Source organism: Phyllosticta citriasiana (genome assembly GCF_038021145.1).
Source record: "Phyllosticta citriasiana strain CBS 120426 chromosome Unknown IWZ02scaffold_5, whole genome shotgun sequence".
In the NCBI taxonomy this organism is placed as follows: Eukaryota; Fungi; Ascomycota; class Dothideomycetes; order Botryosphaeriales; family Phyllostictaceae; genus Phyllosticta; species Phyllosticta citriasiana.
Genome location: NW_027117282.1, coordinates 814,524 through 837,818, shown reverse-complemented (window position 1 = coordinate 837,818; position 23,295 = coordinate 814,524). Strand labels below are relative to the sequence as shown.

The 23,295-nt window shown below is 55.2% G+C and overlaps 11 protein-coding genes across 11 annotated transcripts; 8 read left to right on the top strand and 3 right to left on the bottom strand.

Annotated features, from left to right (window-relative positions):
* The first annotated feature begins 69 nt into the window (after positions 1–69).
* IWZ02DRAFT_229055 (putative MFS transporter) lies at positions 70–2,164 on the top strand. The gene is made up of 6 exons (XM_066762924.1): positions 70–525; positions 574–848; positions 902–1,222; positions 1,272–1,511; positions 1,558–1,893; positions 1,968–2,164. Exons 1-6 carry the CDS (start codon positions 150–152, stop codon positions 1,992–1,994), a joined length of 1,575 nt encoding a protein of 524 aa, XP_066623745.1. The 5' UTR covers positions 70–149; the 3' UTR covers positions 1,995–2,164.
* On the top strand, positions 2,165–3,698 carry IWZ02DRAFT_229056 (uncharacterized protein). Its single transcript, XM_066762925.1, has 3 exons — positions 2,165–2,417; positions 2,463–2,671; positions 2,740–3,698. The coding sequence occupies exons 1-3, from the start codon at positions 2,335–2,337 to the stop codon at positions 3,669–3,671; spliced, it is 1,224 nt and encodes a 407-aa protein (XP_066623744.1). The 5' UTR covers positions 2,165–2,334; the 3' UTR covers positions 3,672–3,698.
* A 504-nt stretch (positions 3,699–4,202) lies between these two features.
* Positions 4,203–5,237, top strand: IWZ02DRAFT_228960 (peroxisomal biogenesis factor 11). The gene is made up of 2 exons (XM_066762923.1): positions 4,203–4,606; positions 4,669–5,237. The coding sequence occupies exons 1-2, from the start codon at positions 4,286–4,288 to the stop codon at positions 5,176–5,178; spliced, it is 831 nt and encodes a 276-aa protein (XP_066623743.1). The 5' UTR covers positions 4,203–4,285; the 3' UTR covers positions 5,179–5,237.
* On the bottom strand, positions 5,238–5,948 carry IWZ02DRAFT_228947 (uncharacterized protein). The gene has a single exon (XM_066762922.1). It carries the CDS (start codon positions 5,825–5,827, stop codon positions 5,297–5,299), a length of 531 nt encoding a protein of 176 aa, XP_066623742.1. The 5' UTR covers positions 5,828–5,948; the 3' UTR covers positions 5,238–5,296.
* A 340-nt stretch (positions 5,949–6,288) lies between these two features.
* IWZ02DRAFT_468951 (uncharacterized protein) lies at positions 6,289–8,611 on the top strand (the record flags this gene model as incomplete). Its single annotated transcript, XM_066768671.1, is given in 6 exon segments — positions 6,289–6,585; positions 6,657–6,735; positions 6,755–6,774; positions 6,855–8,084; positions 8,134–8,225; positions 8,290–8,611. The coding sequence occupies 6 exon segments, from the start codon at positions 6,289–6,291 to the stop codon at positions 8,609–8,611; spliced, it is 2,040 nt and encodes a 679-aa protein (XP_066623741.1).
* A 5,096-nt stretch (positions 8,612–13,707) lies between these two features.
* Positions 13,708–14,619, top strand: IWZ02DRAFT_489554 (mitochondrial co-chaperone-like protein GrpE; the record flags this gene model as incomplete). The annotated part of the gene is made up of 3 exons (XM_066769584.1): positions 13,708–13,959; positions 14,111–14,518; positions 14,587–14,619. The coding sequence occupies 3 exons, from the start codon at positions 13,708–13,710 to the stop codon at positions 14,617–14,619; spliced, it is 693 nt and encodes a 230-aa protein (XP_066623740.1).
* Positions 14,620–15,612: 993 nt separating this feature from the next.
* On the bottom strand, positions 15,613–16,303 carry IWZ02DRAFT_228930 (uncharacterized protein). The gene has a single exon (XM_066762921.1). The coding sequence runs from the start codon at positions 16,171–16,173 to the stop codon at positions 15,772–15,774; it is 402 nt and encodes a 133-aa protein (XP_066623739.1). The 5' UTR covers positions 16,174–16,303; the 3' UTR covers positions 15,613–15,771.
* A 131-nt stretch (positions 16,304–16,434) lies between these two features.
* On the bottom strand, positions 16,435–17,560 carry IWZ02DRAFT_489553 (DNA-directed RNA polymerase; the record flags this gene model as incomplete). Its single annotated transcript, XM_066769583.1, has 3 exons — positions 16,435–16,822; positions 16,876–17,441; positions 17,501–17,560. 3 exons carry the CDS (start codon positions 17,558–17,560, stop codon positions 16,435–16,437), a joined length of 1,014 nt encoding a protein of 337 aa, XP_066623738.1.
* A 177-nt stretch (positions 17,561–17,737) lies between these two features.
* On the top strand, positions 17,738–19,808 carry IWZ02DRAFT_448488 (alcohol dehydrogenase). Its single transcript, XM_066767336.1, has 3 exons — positions 17,738–18,351; positions 18,411–18,869; positions 19,019–19,808. The coding sequence occupies exons 1-3, from the start codon at positions 18,114–18,116 to the stop codon at positions 19,492–19,494; spliced, it is 1,173 nt and encodes a 390-aa protein (XP_066623737.1). The 5' UTR covers positions 17,738–18,113; the 3' UTR covers positions 19,495–19,808.
* Positions 19,809–20,146: 338 nt separating this feature from the next.
* On the top strand, positions 20,147–21,022 carry IWZ02DRAFT_375077 (BcRCN1, regulator of calcineurin; the record flags this gene model as incomplete). The annotated part of the gene is made up of 2 exons (XM_066764799.1): positions 20,147–20,311; positions 20,369–21,022. The coding sequence occupies 2 exons, from the start codon at positions 20,147–20,149 to the stop codon at positions 21,020–21,022; spliced, it is 819 nt and encodes a 272-aa protein (XP_066623736.1).
* An 864-nt stretch (positions 21,023–21,886) lies between these two features.
* On the top strand, positions 21,887–23,046 carry IWZ02DRAFT_375914 (short chain dehydrogenase/reductase; the record flags this gene model as incomplete). Its single annotated transcript, XM_066764853.1, has 3 exons — positions 21,887–22,536; positions 22,618–22,857; positions 22,920–23,046. The coding sequence occupies 3 exons, from the start codon at positions 21,887–21,889 to the stop codon at positions 23,044–23,046; spliced, it is 1,017 nt and encodes a 338-aa protein (XP_066623735.1).
* Positions 23,047–23,295: the final 249 nt, after the last annotated feature.

The following is a 23,295-nucleotide window of genomic DNA, read 5'->3' as shown; positions in this document are numbered from 1 at the left end:
GCTATCTGCAACTATCAGGTGGCTTATCACGCTGTGCTTGGTGGCGATTTGAGCATCAATAAGTAGTCTAGGTGCATCAAGATGGATTTCATCGACCTTCGTCCCGATTCACACCTTCAGGAACCGCTCTTCCATTGTTTCAAATTGCCATGGCTTCTGAAAAGCACATGGACGGCACCTACGAGGCCGACATGGCGACTGCCAAGCCAGACCTCGAAAAGTCTCTGTCGATTACCCAGAAATCGGTGGGAGAGGGGGAGATCGTCGAGCTTGACCAAAGCGAGGTGTTTCTTCGTGAGAATGGCTACGATTGGGGTCAAGTCGAGACTATTCTCGAAGACAAGCAGAAAATGAAGTCGCTGTACCGCAAGGTTGACAAGCTTCTGCTGCCCCTGCTGTGCGGCACCTACGTGCTACAGTACATTGACAAGTCGACGACCTCTTACGGCGCAGTATTTGATCTGCTCACTGAAACAAACATGGATGGAGATCAATACTCTTGGACTGCAAGCATCTTTTATTTTGGTAAGTCCAAGCGCAAAGCAGATGTGACGGGGTCTAACAGCCGTTCAGGCTATCTGTTTTGGGAATATCCCGCCAGTTACCTGGCACAGCACTACAGGACCGGCAAGGTTGTAGCTGGCACTATTATTGGCTGGGCCAGCGTCCTGATGCTGACCGCGGCATGCGAGAGCTTTGGGACAATCGCCGTTTGCCGATTCTTCCTAGGATGCTTCGAGGCACCAATCACGCCCTGCTTCATGTTGATCGTCTCCATGTGGTATACCAGAGATCAACAGCCCTTCAGAACAGGTTGTTTCTACTGTTGCAATGGAGTTGGCTCTTGCGTAAGTTTTCCTCAATGAGCCAACACGACAATCTACTAACTTTTCATTCGTAGCTCGGCGGTATCTTCTGCTACGGTATCGGCCAAATCGACTCCTTCCCTGTCTACAAAGCCATCTTTCTCATCTGCGGTGGAATGACATTCCTCTGGGGTCTTGTTGTCATGTGGTTCCTCCCTGACAGCCCCATGACGGCAAAGGGGTTCACTTTGGAAGAAAAGGCAGCTCTGCTTGGCGTTGGCCGGAGAAACCAAACGGGCAGTCTGAACAGGACCATCAAGCCAAATCAGATCAAGGAGACATTCACGGACCTGCAAGTCTGGATTCTATTCTTCTTCACCCTCCTGAATGAGCTCATCAATGGCGGTGTTGCAAACGTGAGTCTTTCCCCAAGCATTCGTTTCGAGCCGTACTTATTTTGTCCAGTTTGGCAAGCTCATCATCAAGGGCCTGGTCTCAGATCCCTTGTCAACAACGGCCCTCGGAATTCCGCAAGGCGGTTTCCAAGTCCTATTTGTCCTGTCTGGTGGCTTCTTTGCCTCATACTTCAAAAACTCGCGCACCACAATCATGGCCGTATACCTGCTTCCAACCATTGCCGGATCTTGCATGCTGTGGAAGGTTCCCAGGGACAACAAGATTGGAAGTCTCTTCGGTTACTACATTGTTAGCACCATCACTTCCTTTTGTCAACGGTTGCTAATCTCAGCAGGTCGGAGCCTACGTAGCCTCGCTCACAATCGCGCTCCAAATGCCCGCAACCAACATTGGAGGCTACACCAAACGCGTGACAGCGACAGCGTTCGTCTTCCTAGCCTACTGCATCGGCAACATTGTCGGCCCGCACGCCTTCCTCGACTCCGAAGCCCCCATCTACGAAACTGGCATCAAGTTGATTCTATGCTGTGCCTGCATCCAATTTGCGCTCGCCGTATTCCTGCGCTTCTGGCTCACGAAGCGGAACAAGGAGCGCGACGCCAAAGCTGCGGCAGCAGGGACCAACGGCGCGGCGGAGGACGAGCCGCTGTGGGACAAGACGGATTTCGAGGTGCGTTCATCATCACCGTGGCCTTGTCAGACATGTCGTGTGCCTGGTTCACTTTACTGACGCTCCTTGCTTAGAACCCGGCATTTCGTTACTCCCTATAGGGCCCGCGGGGATGCTGAGACACGTTATTTCTCTCCCTCGTTACGCAAGGCCATGTCTTTCCCCTTCTTTCCTGATATTCTAGATATGTACAATGTGACGCATTTGACGATCCTGCAAAAGAAATTGGTGGGCTTCTTTCTCAAAGCGTGTTGGGCTGCTTGAAGAGCATTCGCTGCGTGTGTGACAAGGTGCGACTTTCCCATGCAGGTTTCACGGGTGCATGCAGGCAGAGAGCCCGATACTTCCCATAAATACCACTCCCATCCGACAGTCTGCATGTAAGGGCGTCTGACACCTGTCAGGCCTCTCATCAATGCTGGCGTTTTGCTTCCAGGAAATATGGCACCGCGCAAATACTCACTGGCGGCAATTGCCTCGTTGCTTAGGAAGAAGAAGCCTGTGGCAAAGGACAAGATTCTTGTGTAAGTCTCCCTTGAGATCGCGGGGCCCAGCTGACAAGCCGACAGACTGGGCGCTGGAGAGCCTGTGGGAGAAGCAGTGCTGGCCACCATTGTCCAAAAGCACGCCAAAGACACCAGCATCGTCGCCGCCGTATCAACGCGTCGCGAATCGACAAACCTAATGCGACGCCATCCCAGCATCCGCACAACCATCGGCAATGTCGAGAGCCCAGCCTTTCTCGAAACCGCTGCGCAAATGGCCGACATAGTCATCAGTAAGACAAGTCCCAATGCTCCTAAATGACAACTAGAAGGTTCTGAGGGGTTTTGATGTTCTGAATAGATACACACGCATCGCCCAGCACGAGCGCCGCGACCGCCGCCGCGCACCTCGTCCACGTCCTCTCTTACAACGCGCGCCCCCACACCTTCTACATCCATACCAGCAGCGTCGCCGTCCTACACACGCCGCCCAGCGACCCGGCGGCCCCGCGCAACGAGACCGCCGCCATCGCCGCCGCCACCACGGCGGCTGTGAAGAAAGCCCGCGAGGAGGCGCAGCCGCCGAAGCAGAAGAAAGAGACGCAAGTGAGCGTGCACAGGGTCTGGAATGACGTCGCCGACATTGACGAGATTTGCGCGCGGCCGGCGGGCAGTGGATATGCGCGTGTCGATGCTGCTGTGCGAGACGCGGTAAGGGCGGCGGAGAAAAGGAGTGCGAAGAGGAGGAAGGGTGGGCAGCGTGTCAGGCTGGCCATCGTGGCACCTGGCATTGTGTATGGGAGTGCTGCATCAGCGTCGTTGTCATCGTCGTCGTCCGCCGCTGGTTCAAGATCACCACGGGAGATTTTGGAAAATGTTGGAGGGAGAGTTGAGAAAGAGGTGGGCGTTGTGCATGTGGATGACTTGGTGCAGCTATATCTGCGCTTGGTGGAGAAGGCGCTTCTTGGGCCTGCTGGGAAGACGGATGTTGAAGAGAAGGAGAAGGAGAGGCCGTGGGAGGCGCGTGAGTGGGCTTGGGAGGAGTGTTGGGGGTTACATGCCTTTTACTTTGCGGTTGCAGAGTATATGAGTATTGGGGAGTTGGGAAGTGCACGCAGGAAGAGCAGTCGAGTAATTGGACAAGATGATTGCTGTGAAAGGCAAGAGAGTGGTCGTTTGGCGGAAGAGAAGGATAGTGATGCTGTTCTTGAGGCACGATGCTTCAGTGAGCGAGCGAGGTGGATTCTTGGGTGGGTGCTACATGAAGGGCATACTTTCCAGTTGCAGACCTAAATGCTCAACTCAAGGAAGCTCATCTAGATGCTTTCGCGTGGGTGTTTGGCTTGCCTAATTAACTCTCATGTATTGCGTCAGAGCAATTGTCGTGCCGTGTTTTCCGGACAGCATCAGTGCATTATTGTTGAGCCTACTTTTGGCAATGCTTGCGACGTCGAAATTCGGCGACTATTGTGACACCCCTGTTCGGTCAGAAAACCAGGCCCCGAAATTACCCCTTTGGGCGGATGGATTCAACCCGGGGTTTTGCCGCGCCCTTGCAGTTTTTTCCAGCACCGTTTCTTCAGGGTAAAACAAAGACATGTTCTTTTCTTTGTCCTGATATAGAAATCAGGTCTAAGCGATGCTCTCTACGAACGATATCGAGGAGCGATGGCGGGCTTCGGAGCGGGGAGAGCGCTATTCACATGCAGCTGCAGCTGTCAGTCTCGGCATCTCAGCTGAGAGGCCGGAGACCCACATCAGCGCTATGTGTAAGCGATAACGCGAACACAGACCCTGAGGGTCCCGCATCCTACTTCTCCATGCCGGATCGTCCTCGGACTCGTTCAAATCTCCGTCGTCATTGACCGCACTCATTCGCCAGCTTTCGCTGGCCGAGCACTTTCGCCATGTCTCTCGTCGAGTTCACCAACTTCATGAACAATGCCGCAGCGTTGGAAAAGCTCCTCAAGCTGCTGCAGGGCTTTGCGCAGCTCGGCATGAGCGTCTTCGCCTCGGCCCAGCTCGTCGAGACGAGCGCGTTGCTCCGCAAGCATTTTGCGCTTGGTCGACGCTACTTTCGCGTCTTCAAATGGATTGATTGCGCACTGGCAGCTTCGGCTGTCCTCTGCGGTGATGCCAGTGGCGGCAAAGAAGGAGTCCTTGCCATGCTCAATGTGGCCAAGTGGAGCTATTTAGGCATGTTTCTCTTCAGTGAAGCACTCACCCTTGTACGCTGCCAATTTACAATCGCCGCTCTCCCGATGGCGTTCGCTAGGCTGACTGTTTGTAGTTGGATGCTATGGATCTTGTAAAGTTTGAGTGGACACCAATGATCTTCGCCGAAGCCATGCGCTTTTGGTTCTACTCTATTTCTTGTGGGCTGGTTCTTATTGGCTATGACTTGTACCTGAATCACAGAGACATGGTTCGCACGGAAAAGGAATACCGTCTTATTGAAATGTCACCCGATGACTCCCCGGAAAGCATATGCAACGGGACATCGAAGGAAGCGGACGGAAGCGCCAAATCTAAACACCAAGATCAGAAGCACGGGAAAGAAGAGTTGAAGCAAGATTGGATTCCAAAGGATGCGCAATTATCCGCAAAAGAACGGCAACTTGAGCAAGCAAAGGCCCGCCGTCGATCTCTTCTGCGCCAACTGTTCGCCAACGCTTGTGATCTCCTCACGCCTGGTTCAATCGTCAAATATACCCCTGCCCATCCCGTTCTGGTAGCCATCACAAGCATCATGAGCTCTTTCATATCATCACAAGACTTGTGGATGCAAATCAACAAATGAAAACAAGGAAAGCGGTCTGATTTTCTACTTTTCTGCATCGCACCCAGATCCTACAGCCTGGCTCTACTCAATTTCTCACAATTGACACCATCGCATCGCTCAACGACGCAGAGGGACTCTAGATAATGTGGGCTGGCTTCATGACTGTCAACTCAATCTCCTCAAACTGCTCGGCAGGCCTGGGGTGACGGGAAGAGCCAGCGCGGGTGTCGCTCGACTCCGCCATCGCGCGAATCCGCTCGAACGAATGGACCCTTGGAAACGCACTGGACCGCCTTGTCTTTGAATGTCTAGGCGAACTTACACCGTTGCTAGAAGACAGTCCCACCACGACAGGCTCAGGCTGCGTCAAAGGAACAGCTTCCTCAAGCGCTCGCGGCGTGCGGTACAGACGTGCACCAGGTTGAGCCCGCCACTCGGGTATGAAGCTCCTTGCGCTTGGTGTAGTGAAAAAGTGGATGATGCTGCTCAGAATGGAAATGGCCATGAAGAGAATGATGACCAAGGTCACGACGAAGACGGGCCCATAGTCAGGGTGTTCGGCGTCCTCTGCGCGTTCAACGAGCTTGGAGAGCGCCGCCATTGTGTCTGATGTTTGACCTGTCGTAAATAATACGACGCGCCAGGGGGTTATTTGGGTTAAGTGCATTTCGGATCTCTAGACGTTGGCAGCGTTGATGTTTGTTGGCATTGTTTTAACTTTTTTTTTTTTTCCTTCCTTTTCTCCTCTTTGTTTTTGAACAATGAGCAGGATCGTTGGGCGAAGTTGAGACGACACAAAAAATCATAAGTACAGGAAAATAAAGAAGTCAAATCACGGGTAGTGATGCTGTTCGATCTTCGCTGGCGTTAGATGGGTTGTCCAGCTCTAGCGGGGCTTGGACGTTGGTTTAAGAAGGAGCCGGTGGTTTGCAAATGCAGATTCTCGGGATGAAACAATGGCCTCGACGGATCAGCCTCAAAGTGCGTCCCTTTGCAGATTCATTGTTTTTAGACAAATGGCTTTGTCCGTGTTGGTCAGCGACTTGATCTTCGCCGGGAAGTTTCGAGTTGGGATCATCGGCCGGGCGGCCAGGACTTTGAATTTGATGCTTAAAGTTGAAAGTTGACATGCACAGGGACAAGGTTGGACTCGCGACGAGGACCTTGGAGATGCGGAAGCTACCGCGTCTGTTAAAAGGCTGTCGTGTTCCAGATTTTGTCCGTTCTTGCGCCGCCCTTGACCCCTCTCCGCCTCTGCACCCCAGGACTGGACAGCCCTCAGCTCGTACCGTTCCCCACGATGCTCCGCCTGCATTGCTACGATCTTCAGTGTTACCCTCCCCGCTTTGCCCATTATCCGACAAGCTCTTCACGCCCATATGGCAGATGGCCGCCCCAAGAAGCTACAACGCGCCTCACGGGCCTGTAAGACCGCTGACCCTGCATTGCTGCTCTACTAATTGACTTTTTCCAGGTGATTTCTGTCACAAACGCAGCATCATGGCAAGCCCAGCGAGATTGACATTCGCCGTTGCCAGAATTGCGTCGATTTCGACATAGCCTGCACCTACACGCGTCCATGGCGTCGAGCAAGAGGGCCTACCGCCGGTCTCAGTGGGAGCAATGCGTCGCCCGAAGCCACTGGGAATTGACAGAGCAGCGTCCAGTTTTCGCGCAACACGCAAAACACGCAGACCCCATCACAAACCCAACCCCAAAAGAGCCCGAGTCTCCCTCTCGCAAGCCCAGCCCGGCCAACCGAAGCGCAATCAACGACACGTCCTGAGACTGCTCACACCAATCGCACTACCAGAGGGAGGCCAGAGGATCGCCATTTAACGGCCTTTACGACCGATCCGCTTGGAGAAGCCTGGAAAGCCTTTGCTTTGGCATCCCCCTCGACGCTCGTTGCTTTTTCAGAGCTATACTTTGACGCCATATACCCGATATACCCGTTGTTTCACAAACAGACGTTTTTGGAAAAGGTGCGCCGCCGCGAGTACCTCCATGAACGAGGATTTTACGCTTCGACGATGGCCGCCTGTGCCTTGGTGGCAGCGCGCGCAAGAGATGATGCTTTGGTACCTGGGTCCGACAATAGGGTGCCCGAAGTCGAGATTCCGCCAGAGACGTTTTACGCGGCTGCGAAAGACTCGATCCCAAAGGACTTTACTGCCGCCTCAGGGTTGCACTACTCGAGGGCGTGCGCTTTGCTTGCCATTGGAAGCATTCAGTTGGGCAAGATTGATGCTATGCATGAGTATCAGGGTCGATATTTTACGCTCGTTGCGCTCCAGCGGTTCTACGACGAAGCGTCATGGCCAAAAGACATCTCCCTCATAGAACGAGAAGAGCGACGCAGACTCTTCTGGTCCACTTACACGCTTGACGTCTATTCTTCCATTATTTGGAACGGCCAGCTGTACTCGCGCGAAGCACATGTGCACGTGGGATATCCAACAGAAGCCGACGACGACCACTTGGAAGAAGCACCGGTCGGGCTCCAAGATCCTACGTGTTGGATGCACGGCTGGAACTTTACCATTGATATTTATCGGGTCATGGAGCATGCCATAAACCGCCTCCGCTCCCACCGGAACGTCAACATGTCGTTGCGGCCAGTCCAGACCTTCTTTAATCCAGAATCTTTCTCCGCCGCTGGCTTGCTGCAAGCCGTGTTTGACATGTGCAATCGACTGCCGCCCTTATTCAAGGAAATTCGTCCAATGACCGGAGATCAAAAGAAAGATATCTTTGGGTTTCAGACTGCCAATGCTCAGGCCACAGTCCAATTACTCCGAATGGCTCTCTTCTCCATTGAAGACCATTCTGACATTGAGCAAAAGTGCAACGTCGCAGCAGAGCTTCTGGCGGTCTTCCAAAGTGTGCCAAAAGCATATTTGAAAGTGATAAGCACGCCCTTGGTCAGTCATTCATCTGTGTCTCTGCTCGCTGCTGCTAACGTGGGATTAGATTTATCATTTGGGCGGCATTGGAACTATTCTGGGGTCTGTCATTGAAAACGCGCTCTCAGAAGCATCTTACCAGCGCGTTCGAGGCATGCTGTACGTCAACCTGATGTGATCATGGAGCGAAGAAGAAAGGGCCAACTAACACATCCTCATCTAGTCTGTCCATGGTCGATCTCCTTGAGAACCTTGAATCAGTCTTGACCCGCAAAGGCGGCATAAGCCGTGGTCTGCGGCTCCAGGTCGACCGCATCGACGACTATATGCGCTGCCAGCGTGCGCAGCTCGTACCCAGTTTCCAAAACACGATTGCAGACATTACGGGCGCAGTGCCGGCTCCGCAACACTTTCTCCCGTCGAACGGAGTTGGGCATGTTCCTCGATCGGAGATCCAGCTGCCGCCGGAGTTGCTCGAGGATTGGCCGTGGGCCGGGGACTTTTCCCAGCAGGACTATGGTCCGTTCCCTTTCGGTTTTGATTGAGAATGAGTGTGCGGCACCTTGCCTTTGGTAGCTGGCGATCTTTCGTCCCGGATTTCTCAGAGAGTCCCGCTGGATGAGTCTCTTGCTGGAGGCGACAGACCAAACGGCAGAGCTTTCCCATACATCCTACGCGCTGTGACCTTAGCCTGCTAGGCCTTCGATCTTCGACTTGATTCAAGTCTGTCCGATTCGGCATGTTCTTCGGTTCCTTGTCGGCTTGCTGGTCTGCGATACTGGCCATGTCCTCGTGGCTGAAAGAGAAAGAGAAGGACTCATCTCGTTAAGGCTGATGCTTATGGAGACTGGTGGAAATGAAAGGGTGTGGAAAGATGACCCAAGGTTGGAAGTCAGCGTCGCTTTGGCACAATGTATAGCGAGCAAGGCGACCGGAGGCTCCGTGGTTCTCGCTGCCATCCTTGTTACCAAGCAACGGATCCAATCAGTCCGACATCACAGGCAAACCGGGAGGTAGTATCCGAATCCCAGAGAGTGCGTGTCGATAGTTCTTGCTGTGGAATTGCTAGCTTCCGAGGCCGAAAATCGTGGAAAATCAGGCGACAATGAAGATACTAGCAACAAGAACCTTCAACTTTTCCTGTTCAGTAAATACACCGGTCCTTTTCTGACGTACTCAATATGTCATGTCCTCGTCGACTCCAAGGGAAGGTGGCTATGAAGCAATATCCAAACGGTCGGCATGCAGATTCAGACAGCCTCATTGCAACGTCGACGCGTGGCTCCATACACAAAGCCGTCACACAGTAGCTGTGTTATCTTCACAGCCACAGTAACCAAAGAGTAGATGCATGATGGCGTCTCGGCAGAAACAGGAACGAGCAGAGATCGACAGGCCAAGTTCTGCAGCATCATCGACAACAGAGCCCAAGTGTTGTATTTTTAGCAAAATGCCTTGACTGCGCTATTACGCTTGATCCTCTCGGCAGCGTGAAGAAGAGGCTCACACCCAGGACATCAGGTCACGATGGAAGGAGTGCGGCGGCGCCATTGGTGCTGCCAGGCTGGATGTCCACCTGTGGTCTTCAGCATCGCCTCCAAGCAACGGCCCGTTTGTCTTGTCATAGACCCGGGACCGTTGACATGGCATGGCGAGATCCTGAATGGAGATTTGCTCGGGGTGTTTTTCGTCGCGAGACAGAAAGAAGGTTGAGGCTTGGGTGCTCAGCGCCATGACTTTGAAGCCAAAAAGCACGGCAAGGATCACGGAGAACAACACGAAGATTGCGATAGTGCCCGTCAACCATGACGTCCAGAGCTTTACAGGTGCTAGCAAAGTCAAATAACATGGCATCATTGTGGGCGGTGAGCGATATCAGACCTCCAGGCAGCAGCCGGACGCGGGAAAGAAGCAAGTTTCCTCGACGACTCTGCCTCGACGCCACCAAGCACCGGCGGCCATCGCATCGCCTCAGTGCCGAGCTCCATGTCACCGAGGAAAGATTGCCTCCTTGCGCGAGCTGAGAGAGTAAGGTACTGCCTTGATGAATCTCGTGAACGACGCGAAGCAGCGCTCATGAGCCCTTCCCCGTCTGTCGAGACTCAAGATACTAAGCTTTCTCTGCGCATGATGGCGCCGCCTTGTCTCCCGCTTGCTTGTGATCGTTTTTGACGCGCAAGCCACTGCTGCTGTGAAGTTTGATTGGGTGATTGTTCTGCTGATGGTGTTGAGGCAATGCGTCGACAGTTGACGTGGATCCTAGGCAGCTGCATGTCGAAGTGGATGGATGGATGGATGGATTGATGGAGCGCGCTCAATGTGAGTTCAAACAGAGTAGTGCGAGACTTTCGGGTCGATTCGACCTACCTTGGCGACGATTTGTGAAATCAGGTAGTGCAAGACATTTTCCGACAAAATACCTCGACCACGCTCGCCACCACTTGGTTCCCGTCCGTCATCCACCAAGCAAGCCAGGCACGTCTGCGCCCCCGCCGCGCCGCACCAACCAGCTGCGGCGCCGCCGGTCAGGTAAGCGGATCAGAGCAACGAGGTAAGGTAAATACCGCCAAGATGAGCAAAGCGGGCGGCGGGCCGGGGAGCAGGCTCTGCGCTGGTCGACAAGGCGGGCGGGGTTGGCTTGGCGGAGCATCTGTGCTAGTTGGGCTCTTGGGGGACGGAGGCTTTGCGGGAGACTTGTGGAGCGCCTTGGAGAGGGAGTGGAGGCGTTGTTGGGGAGTGTATGGGCTGTGTGAGACGCCTTGTGGGCGAGTGGTCGATGAATCTGGAGAGGGGTGGGCTGCTCAGGGGGTTTTTCCTCACAGGGGGTTTGCTTTTGGGTCGAGTGTGAGGGGGGAGTCGACGCGATTTGTTGCACCAGGCACAGAGATACCGGCAACATCGAGAAGACTGTCTGAAGTCATGGATGGCATTCGTCCGTCGAACTAGAGTCGACAAATGTTTCATTCCAGCCAGTCTTGACTCTGTTTATGTCGGCAAACCTGTTCGGTTGTCGGTTGGAAACAAACTATACAGCGGCGGACAGCCTCTGCGCCACAGCTAAGTTGGCCCGTCTGCTCGGCTTGTCTGCACCTCTCCCACAGACGTTCGCATTGCCAATCCGACAACGGCTCTGCGCAGGCTCCGGAAGGCCCATCCCATCCCATCCCATCTCATGACCCCGCGGCAGCTGTCGTCTTCTCAGCCTACATCATCTGTCAGATGCCCCTGATCGGCGCTGGACAGGGACCGCCTTTGCTCCGCAATGTGCTGCCAAACGCCTTACTCCGTCACCTCATCCTCGTGTCCCTCCACCGCAGTACGGCGGAGCGAGCACAAAGCGTCGCTCTCGGCTTGCCTTGTCGTTGGCGGAATGACGATCCCGCCCATAACCGGGTCTGCCACTTGACAGTCGAATCCGCATCGCCCTCGGTACATTCAACAAGTGATTACCTTCTTTTCCTCCGCCCAGCCCAAGACAAAGCCTCCCCAAGAGATCGCCTATCGGCCCGTACCTGGTCGAATCCCCGTCCAGGAACTGGTCGGGCGGCCAGCCAACCAGCCAGGCCCAGCAATACTAACCCCAGATACTGGCTGCGCGTTGATTGTCGCTGGCTGGCGTCGCCAAACTGACTTGACGTGACCTGACTTCATTCAACAGATGGGGCATGCCGGGACGACGCGTCCGTCATGGAGGCGCAGCAGCAGCAGGCCAGCAGCAGCAATGCACCGCCGGGGGCGCGCAGCGCAGTGAGCCGGACAAGCAGAGGCGCGGCTGCGGTCGATGAGGCAGCAGTTTTTCTTTCGGGCTGGTTGGCTCGTCGGTGCTCGTTAGGCGCAAAGGCTAACCCAAGAGCTTTGGTGTGTCGGTGTTGATCTCGCAATGATCGTGATCTGGCATTGGAAGTTTGGTCCTTCTCGGCGAAGTCGCTGGACGGGTTATATATGTGTCGTCGTGGACGCCGTTGGTGGTCAGACTCGTTATACCACTGGACTTGATCCCTCACGACGACCACCATCATCATCAATTGCGACCATTGAAAGAAGGCCTTCGACATTGACTCAATCGCTGCCTGAGGTTACCTCAAAACAACACCGTCGCTCGCTCCATCTCAATCGACTCTACACCATTCAATCGCTCCGTTAGTTATTTCACCCCGCCGGTCAAACCAACAACATGCGTTCCGCACTCGCAGTCCTCTCGCTCTTCGCTCTCATGCGCTTTGGTCTCGCGGACTTTGACTGGGACGACGTCCCGGGAAACTGCCGCAGCCAATGCGAGCCAGTCGATACCATTTTCACCGACTGCGCACGAGAAGTCGGAATAGACGTATCCGTCGACTTCTTCCGCAACGGCACGCTGGACCTTGACAACGACGGACGTCCGGATAGGGATGAAATTCCCGGCCCCGACGACGACGACGGCCCAGGGCGTGGCGATGACAATGACCGCGACGACAATGACCGCGATGACAACCGGGATGACAACCGCGACAACGACCGCGACAACGACCGCGACAACGACCGCGACGATGATCCGGCTGTTGAGCAGAGATACGTTGATTGCGTGTGCAACAAGCAAAACGCGAGGACCGATTTTCCAAACTGCTCCGACTGTCTCATCCGAAACAACTACAGAGACACAGGTAAGTAACGTCTGAATTTGGCTGAGCAAGGCTCCAGATAAGCTGACATGGGAATACAGAGGTGGGAGACTTTGTTCGCGCTTGCCGATTTCCTGGAGCGACTGGCGTGGCTCCCAACACCACGGCGAGCCCCACAGCCACCCTCACAACGACCAATGCTGCTGGCAGTACCATCTTGAGTACTCTGGCTCCCACGTCGACCAACATCACCGGGACTGGCGTCAACAACAACCAGCCAGCCCAGGTGACGGGAGCTGCGTCCAAGCTCGGTGCTGCTCAAAACGTCCTCATGGCTGCTGCGCTCGCGGGGTTGCCTGCCGCTGCATTCCTCTAATCGTATTCGTGACAGGCGCATAGACCGGGAGCTCTCGAGTGGAACGGGGAGGGAATACTGGTGGTCGGGAATCCCTCATGGACCAGAATGACTCGATGATTGCATTTGCTTTGGTTCTCCCTGTGTTGATAGTAATGGTTTTCGAGGATTGGTGGGCGGAGCGAAGGGTACTGGCACCACGGTCCCAGTCGGCTGCATGTAACGACGAGTAGTCAACGGCTTTTCGGTTTTTTTTTTATGTATATCGAGGCATCTTTCGGAAAGAGAATCGCGTAATTCGAGCCGATTCTCCTTAATTGGTCTGCTCCTTTCAGTTGTTTAGCCCCGTGAGACCTTGCTCTTCTTGCCCATAAACCAGGCCATCCATGATTTGAACCGCAGACAGACGACAACATGAAGAGGATGGAAATATATGAAGTTTGGAGCAGGAGAGCGCAAGAAGTAGGAATCGAAGGCTTTGGAAGACGTTGGTGGTTTGTCGGGCGATACCGGTGTCGCAGTGGCGTCACTGGCGGGCAGTGGACAGGAAGCTTGGGCCACCCATTCGGGCAGCCCGTCACGTTGCGTCGTCCGAAATTTTGGAACTGCAAGCACGTCTACACCACCACACACCACCTCTCAAATCCACCTGGCCGAGCCAATCCATCTCACACACGACCTCATAATGCTGTCCCGGTCCGTCTTCCGTGCGTCGCGCGTCGCAAACCTTTCCTCGCCGCTCCGCTCCACGCGCACAGCTGCTACGCCTGTGCTCCGCGCCTCCGCCGCCGTGCCCTCGAGGATAGGTGGCGCGCGGTGGTACTCGGAGGAGACGAAGAAGGAGGATGGTGAAAAGAAGGAGGGCGGTGAAAAAAGCGAGATTGATGTGTGCAAGGAACAGCTGGAAGCCAAGGGCAAGGAGGTTCTCGACCTCAAGGTGCGTTGATGCATCATCGACAGCGGTTGTCCATGATTGCCAATGAGCTAGAAGACAATCGACTCGCAGCACAAGAGACGAGAGAACATCACGGTGCAGCGGACTATCTCACAATGAGCAGACTTGCTGACCTTGCCGCCACCACCAACAGGACAAGTACCTGCGCTCCGTCGCCGAATTCCGCAACCTGCAAGAGCGTACCAAGCGCGAAGTAGCCGCCGCGCGGGACTTTGCCATCCAAAAGTTTGCCCGCGACCTGGTCGAGTCGGTTGACAACCTGGACCGCGCGCTGCAAACTGTCCCGGCGGACAAGGTCACGGCCCCCGACGCCAACAAGGACCTGGTTGTGTTGCACGACGGGCTCAAGATGACGGACAAGATCCTGCTCGACACGCTCAAGAAGCACGGCCTCGAGCGCTTCGACCCGTCGCCCGCCCTCGAGAAGTTTGACCCCAACATCCACGAGGCCGTTTTCCAGACGCCCATGCCGGACAAGGAGGACGGCGTGTGCTTCCACACGCAGCAGAAGGGCTTCATGCTCAACGGCCGCGTTCTGAGGGTGAGCTACTTCCGCTCGCGGCGACAGTCGCAATCTGATTCAACGCTAATACGAATTTTCAACCATAGGCCGCCAAGGTTGGCGTCGTCAAGAACGCATAAACCCGCACACGCGCTGCGCCAATGACACGTAGTGACAAGAACAGCAAGTGAGAGAAAAAGCAACCAGCGCCAACGTAGAATGCTGTATACCAAGACTCACCCCTCATTTCTCCCCACCTCAATTGTACAATCTCAACATCATACCAACGAAGTTTTCTCAATCTCTCATACCACCTCGCCCCGATCATCCATCTTATCGCCGCTTACTCCTTTTGATATTTTTGAAGAGCTCCCGGTCTTTCCGTCTGTCTGCTCGCAAGCCGCCAGCAGCAGCAGCAGACCGCACTAGACAGACGCGGGGTGCAAAAGCAGGCATGGCGTTGTATCCGATGTTCCCTCGTCCATCCATTTTCTTCACTGCTTGTACGATTATTTGGGGTTCCTGGCGCTACTGGACTGTACAGCACACAAACTTTTTTCTGGATCGGCAGGAGACTGGCTGCCTGCCTGCCTGTCTACCTGCGCTCAAATGGCATCGCAGCAGCAGCAGCAGCAGCAGCCTTTCTCTACTCTTTACCTATTTACATCTCCCCTCTCTCTCTCACACACAATTCCTCTCTCACTTTCTCCCTCCCCTCTCCTCTCATCTCTGACAAGAAGACAAAACGAAAGATGCGCGCGCCTCTTCCTTCAGCTCACTCATAGCTAGTTGGCTGGCGTATCGAGGCGGCGTTGCAAGATGCGGAATGGAGCGGCCTTGGATTGTCGCGATGCTTGGTTGTCAGTGTTGTTGATGTTGTCGTTGTCGTTGTGGCTGTGAAAAAGCAGACGGACAGAGAGCAACCAAGCGCTTTGCACGAAAGGGCGGGGCGTTGCGCTTGTGGCGACCGACATGTGCCTGGCTTTATGAGTTCATGTGGGGTATAAACCGCCTACGGGCGCCTGAATGCAAAAAAAAAAAAAAAAAAAAAAAAAACCCGGATTCACAAACTGGACTAAAGACAATGATGCTATTGTGTATGCTGCCATCTTGCATGGTCAAGCTCAACTTCAAACTTTGGCACCGCAATCATGTCAAAGTCTTTTGATTTGTAATTTTTTGAAAAGATGATGGTATCGAGCTCTGAATAATTCGACGTGGTTGGCAGGGCACCACTTTTTACCTGTCTGCTCTTCTTTTTGTCTTTTTGTCACCGCTTACCACTCGCCCAATCATGAATGCATGACGCGAGTCGAAGAGAGAGGGCAAAGAGAAGAGGAAGGATGAAAAAAAAAAAAAAAAAAAAAAAGGGGGAAATTTCTAGCAGACCCAAAACCCCAAATCCGCTTCTCGTTTTCGAAACTCAACCCAACCGCACCCCAGCCCGCCATATGCATGCTCAATGTCTGAAAGAAGAGAGAAAGGCACTTTTCAATTCGTCTTGATCGAATTCTTCGGTCAAAGACGACACAAAACTCCACTTTCACTCCACAAAACGCCTTGGTCGTCAAATCTCTGAAACCGCTGCTTCGGAGATGCATTAGAGTAGGTAGATTTTTGTGCCATTGCTCACAATGGCAACAGCGGTGTGGCACTCTTCGATGTAGTCGGAGTTCGCCGAATGACGCTGCCATGAACGATTGGATCCAGCGCAAGAATCTTCGTGGTAGAGCTCCAGTGGTCAAATATGCGTCCTAGCCTTCTCCACAGTCGTCCTTTGGATGCTGTTTTGGTTTTTTCTTTCCGCAAGAATTTTTCGCTCGAGGTAGTGAGCAACGGCAACACAAGCGAGGTAGACGAAGTGGGTGAATGGTGACTGTCGATCGAGGTGATGGCTGTATTGCGCAAATCGTCTAGCCCGCTGTTCGCTAGTAGAGTATCGTGCGCGCATGACCTCAGTATGGTGGCGGTTGTCCGTACGGCTGTGCACCAAAGGGCGTGGCTGCGCCGGCCCACACGCTTCCGCCTCCGCCTCCGTAGGGAGTTGTGAAACCTTGATCCATTCCACCACCATAAGCAGTTCCGCCGCCATTCAGGTCCGGTGTGCGGCCGCCAAAGGGGTCCATGCCGCCCATGTTCCGGTCCGGGCCGCCAGTCAGCTCGTCAATAACAGCGGCGAGCTTCTGCTGGAGGACCTTGACGCCTTGCTGCATAATGACGTCCGGGTCGAGGCCGCCGACCGTCTCGACGTTGAAGTAGAATTGGTTGGGGGCGGCATCGTAGTTGAAGACTTCGCCTTCTTGCGGTGGGTCACCCTCGAAATTGGCGTTGTGACTGATGGGCCTATGAGACTGGTTAGCCGAGCACGACACGGTGGAGCAGTCAGAGAATCTCACCATTCTTTGGCCGCATCCTCTTCGAACCAGTAGTCGAGGTGGCGCAGCTTGTTGTACGGGTCATATTCAAAGCTGATGGCGGCCGTTGGGGCCCACTTGGCGTGTTCCTTTGCAATGCCCTTCTTCGCGATGCACTTCATGCGCAGTTCTTGCCCCTTGCGCAGCTTGCAGATGATGCTGCCCTTTTGTTCTGGGTCCGTGATGACGGGCCGGCCAACCAGATCATTGGCGGCGCGGCTGATGACGGTCAAGTCCCGAGCGTAGACGGTCATGACCTCATCAGAAGTGCAGCGCGCGGAAAGGATGAGCGAGATGCTGCATTGATCGCAGTACTGCTCACAGTCGCAGTCACGGGTGTAGTTGACGTCTTCGCAGCCCTTGGCGCTGAGCGGGATCAATCCGAGGCGATGGCAGATGAACTCGTCGGCCAGAACCGAGGTGTTGCGCTCGACCTCGACCAAGTCGATGGCCATGGTGGGGATCTCGGCGAGCATGACGCGCCGCAGGGAGTTGGCGAAGGCGAGGTCTACGTTCTTGAGCACAAAATCGACTGATCTGTCGTCCGCCTAGGGAGCTACATGTCAGCGATGCTGGCAGGAACAGTTGCGGAATGTGCAAAGCATACATCCCGAATCTTGACCTGAATGCCATCAACGGCATCCATGCCCAGCATGTCGTAGTCCATGTTTGCGACTGCGTCTGGCGGCGCGTAAGGGAGGTGGCTGTGGTAATTCGGCGAGTCCGAGAGGCGCAGGTGAGGCAATGACACTGAGATTGACGGGGGGGCTGATGGAGAGTCCAGGCTGTGAGTGAGGTGGATTGAAATGGAGTTGAGCGATTCACATCGCAGACGCGGTGAGGTCCGCGCGCCGCGAGCAGGCCCCCGAGACTTTGTCATCACAGCCACACCCATGCGCCACAGTGGCTGCATTCCAGTGGGTGTGGGCCGCCAAACCCCACGTTGGCTCGCGGCCGTTGAACGCGCCGCCACCTTTCATCACATCAACCGAACATTAGTTGCCAGCTAGATATGTGACTATTGTTGCAGTCACATGCTTAGTGTTCCAGCAGAGAGACGACCTACTTCAACACCGCAAATACTATCCACAATCGACTCTGACTGACTGCCTCCCCTTCCATGCACGTCCAACAAAGTCTTTGGCCGGTCCGTGTAAGGTTTCCCGGTCAGATGCTTTGTAATGGCGACCCCACTGCTGTAGACCAAAAGAGGAGGCGATATGAAGTCACGATTATCTCGTTTTGCCCTTTCCCCTTGCCCATCAATCTCCTCGCCGCGTCGTGAATCTACAAGCCCAAGCACCATCATGGCCGACACTCAGCAAGTCCAGCAATGGCAGACCCAGCAGGATGGTCTGGAAAAGCTCTATATGACCACTTCTGGACTTTCCAAGCCTGGAAAGGACGAGGTTTTGGTCGAGGTTGGGGCCGTGTCCCTCAATTTTCGTGACACTGAAGGTAGAGTGCTTGCTGTAATCAAAAGGAGTTCTGAATGCGCTTCTGACATGCGACGCCAGTCGCCATGGGTCTTTACAAGCACCACAAGACCATCGAAGACCTGCCGCCAAAGCCCCTCGTTCCTGGGTCAGACATGTGCGGTGTCATCGTCGCGGTCGGCGAAGGTCCAGCCACGGTGAACTGGAAGGTTGGCGATCGCGTGCTGTCGACTTTTAATCAGACGCACACGACTGGCCAGGTCAAGTCCCATCACATGGCGCATGGTCTTGGTCTGCCGCTAGACGGCGTGCTGCAGACTCACCGTGTTTTCCCGAGCTGTGGACTTGTCAAAGTCCCCGATTACATGACAGACCAAGAGGCAGCGTGCCTGCCGATTGCCGCCTTGACCGCTTGGATGTCCATCAACGGCATGCGCCCGCTGGGTCAGTCTGGTGGAAGGGACGAGGTGGTGCTGTTGCAAGGCACTGGAGGAGTTTCAATCAACGGCCTGCAAATCGCAAAGGCTAGCGGTGCTAAAGGTATGTGAGCAACCAACGGCCGTCGTGTCGGAGCATGACGTCAGGCATGTCTGAGACTTCCTGAGTCCATGCCAAACTTTTACTTTCGCGAACCCTAAACGGCAGGCGGAAGGATGCCGTGCAGAGATTAGGAAGTTGACGGATCGCAGTGATTGTGACTTCGTCTTCGGACCAAAAGTTGCAAAAGGCCAAAGCGCTGGGGGCGGACTACCTCATCAACTACCGCACGAATCCTGAATGGCAAGATGAAGTCATGAAGTTCACCAATGGCGAAGGCGCCGACATCATCCTCGAATGCGGCGGAGCGCAAACGCTGCGCAAGTCATTTGATTCCATCGCCTTTGGTGGCCTAATCAACAGCATCGGCTATCTCTCTGGCAAGGAAGACGCGCCGGGCGACCGCACCAATGTCAACCTGTTGGCGCTGCGGAGAAATGTGACTCTCAAGGGAATTTTGAACGGACCGCGAGACAGGTTCGACGAGATGTGCGACTTTTACCGTCAACACGAGCTGCACCCGGTGATCGACAAGGTGTTCCCGTTTGAGCAGGCCAAGGATGCGCTCCAGTACCTCTTTAGCGGCGGCCACTTTGGCAAGGTTGTGGTTCAGGTCAAGAAGGCCTAGCCCAAAGCGGGGATGCGGAGAAGCTGTCAGTAGGGCAAATGCGATCAAGGCATAAGCAAAAGATCCCCTGATGTCCCGTGTGGTCGAAGTGATGATGCATGTGCAAGTGAGGATCGAGACCTGGAGTAAGCACACCTCAGTGGCTCTGGCAGGTCGGACGACATGGACGAATGCGTGGTGTACCAAGAAGGCTTCGGGGGGGGCGCAGCCGTGGTGGAGGCGGCCAAGACGGTGGACGAGAGGATCGGAGAGCCGTCGACGGTGAAACGCAAAGAAAAATGCAAAGAAAGAAAGAAGAAAAAAAAAAAAAAAAAAAAAGGCTGGGCTATCGGCGTCTGCCACTCAGGCTGTCTGCCCATCGGGCGCTGGGCTGTGCTGGAGTAGCGTGGGTCGGGAATGCGCGTGCGGTGGAGGAGAGAGGAAGAGAGAGATGCTGCGCCACCTAGCCGACCCGACACTCTACCTGCCTTCCCTGTCCGCATCCGCGCCTACTTATTGACCTTTGATCCTCCACTCCTCTTCCTCTGCCGTCCACCATCCAGCACTCCTCTCTTCTCACGCACCCAGACTTCTCCCATACTCCTCCTCCTCCTCCTCCTCCTCCTCCTCCTCCTCTTCCTCCTCCTCCTCCACCGCAACCATGAACGCCAACATGTCGCAAAAAAACGCCCCCCAGTCGCCCCCTCGCTCCAGAGCGTCCTCCACATCATCTCTCACTTCGCCCAAGAACCGCCGCACCCCGAAGCTCTCCATCGATCTCTCAGACCTCCCTCGGTTGATTACGCCTTCGCCGCCCTCCAACACGCTCCTGATTACCGTAAGCCGACGCCGTCTTCACAATCCCGCTCCGCCTCCGCCACTGACACTCCGCCAGAACCTCCAAGAACCATCCATCTTCCACCCGTCCAACCTGGTCACCATCCGCGAACTGATCAACTCCTACGCCCCTGTCCACACATGGGCTCCCCTGCGCTCGTTTCGCCGCATTGTCGTGTCCTTCTTTGACGTTTCGGCTGCCATTACGATAAAGCAAAAACTGGACGGAGAGATCATCATGGGTGACCGCATTCGCGTTTACTTTGGCACCCACACCCCACTGAACCCGGCGGACCAACACTTGCCGCTGCCCAAGAGCGACAAGCTCTTCTTCATCAGCCCTCCGCCGAGCCCGCCTCACGGTTGGGAGGTGCGGGAGGAAGACCCTCCAAACAAGGAGGTGCACGCCGAGGACCTGGCTGCGGCGCTAGCAAAACTACACGCCAAGCATGACATACCCGCTTCTCCCACAGACACCGACCTTGACGGCAGGAGCCCAACGAGCCCGAGCGTCAGGAGAGCGCGGAGCGGTAGTGCAACCATTGTCTACCACCCTGAGGACCACGGAGACAGCCCGCATTTGCCTGCCATTGCTGTCGAGGACACCACGGCCAGTCCCGCCGAAATGACCCCTGTCCACGAAGAGGACATTGACCACCCCAAGTTTGTCCACACTCAGCGTCCCCCAGTAGAGCTCATGCAGGGCGCATAATTCTCCGGCACTTTTTTTTCTCCACGATCACCTTCATCATGTCGCATAGAATTTTCAGATGGTTACGGTAATGGGTTTGGGCCAGCGCATTTGGATTGAGCATGGCGTGCACAGGTTTTCTATTGGGTTACAGGCCTCGCAGGCCATTGGGAAGAGGGTTTCCGGCAGGTCAGTGCTGAGCCAGCCGCTTAAGGTTTTTTGAAAGCAGTCTACCCATACATCAGCTGTAAAGCTCATCAAAAAAATCAAGACTTGCCATTTCATCCTGTCTCTCTTATTCAGACTGCGCGCTACTTTCATTGTCAGTCTTGCCAAGCGTTGGGAGGTGAAGACGAGTATGCTGCCTAGCCAAACGCACCGCTAGACGCAAGCTTCAACTATTCCAGGTGCCCAAAGGTACCAAGAATGGTCAGTCGCAGGGTTGCAGGTGTCCGTCGGATAGCGCTCAAACGCACGCCGTGGTAAGTGTGGCAGATAAAGCGCGCTACACATGGGTAAATGCACCACTCCCTCCCCACCGCCGACACCTTTGGGCATCGCTATCCAGCTGGCATCCGTAGTCCCGCTCAAGCTGCTACAGAGACTGTTTGCGGCCTCGGACAGCACCTCGGGCTCCTAGTCAGCCCGAGCAGTCTGCTCGCTCTGTCTTGTGAGACTTGAGCCACCGTCCTCTTACACCTCTCTTCTCAGCAACCAACCCGACACACGCATTCAACATATTCATTGATTTGAAAGAGCATTGACAGCGGCGGAACAGGCTATTTTCAGCCAAACGTCTCGAAACCTACAGGTCCGCGACCAAGACTGCCTTGAGAAGCCGAGCAACCTGCCAACCACGGGTCCGCATAAACACCAACGACCGCCATGTCCGGCTCGCTCCTCAAACTGTTCCGCGACAAGTGGAACCCGCCGACCAACCCGCGCACGTCGTTCAATGGCGCCACGATCCTCATCACAGGCTCCAACACAGGGCTCGGGCTCGAGGCGGCCATCAAGTTCGCCAAGCTGGGAGCTTCGCACATCATCCTGGGGGTGCGGTCGCCGACCAAGGGGTCAGCGGCAGCGACGACGATTGCGAAGCGGTCACGACGAGCCAAGGATCCGAGCCTGACCATCTCGGTGTGGCCGCTGGACATGCTGAGCCACGCGAGCGTGTACGCGTTTGCGGAGCGGGCGGCGGGCCTGGAGCGGCTGGACGCGGCGGTGCTCAACGCGGGCGTGTACAAGGCGAGCCACAGCGTCAGCGCCCAGGGGTGGGAGGAGACGCTTCAGGTCAACGTCGTGTCGACGGTGCTGTTGGCGCTGCTGCTGCTGCCGACGCTGGCGCGCTCCAAGCGGCCCGGCGACCGCGCGCCCGTCCTCGAAATCGTCTCGTCGGGCATGCACAAGGTCGCGCTGCTGCGCGAGGGCGTCTGGGAGTGCGATCGCCCCCTCGACGCCTGCAACGGCCCAAAGGAGTACCATTTCCAGCTCCAGTACAACATCTCCAAGCTCTTCGTCATGGCCTGCTTGCAGTCGATTGCCCGCCTTCGCCGCTTCACGGGCAGCCCTGCGGCCGCAGCCTCGTCGCCGTCCGACAGTGATAGCAGCGGCAGCACCAAGGCCGTCGCCGATGGCCCCGACGGCGACGTCGTTGTCACATCCTGCTGCCCCGGCCTTTGCAAGAGCGCTCTGGGACGCGATTTTTCTGGCTTCCTCATGGTGCGCATCGTGCGCGGACTCTTCTTCGCCCTTTTCGCGCGGTCCACTGAACAGGGCTCGCGCTCGCTGGTCAGCGGCGTGACGCTGGGAAAGGAGGCCAATGGCCAGTTTTGGCAGCATGACAAGTTTCAGGAGTAAGTGTTGCGGTGGTGTGACTTGGCAGTTCTTCTAGTACTGACTACTGACTTTCTCAAAGGGTTTCGCCGTACTTGCTGGGCGAAAAGGGCGAGGCGTTCAAGCAAAGGGTGTGGGCTGAGATTTTGGATTCCCTGCGCAAGGACGTCCCCGAGGTGCTCGAGATTGCGAGACCCAAGGTCGCATGATCACAACAGGGAGCCCTCTGAGGTAAAATCGAGAGGGCTAGTCCAAAGAGCACGACTGGTGGTGCATGGGAAGGCGTGGGAAACGACAGGGAGTGCAACTCTTTTTACGCCTATCTGTTTGTTCGTGTTCGCATCTCGCCTTTCTCCTTTTGTGCTTGTCTTCGATTCTTTCAAAGTTCTTCAGGGGCAGTTTGGATGACAGAACAGCGGAGCTGTGCATGTAATGCATCTGGTTCTCCTAGGCGCATC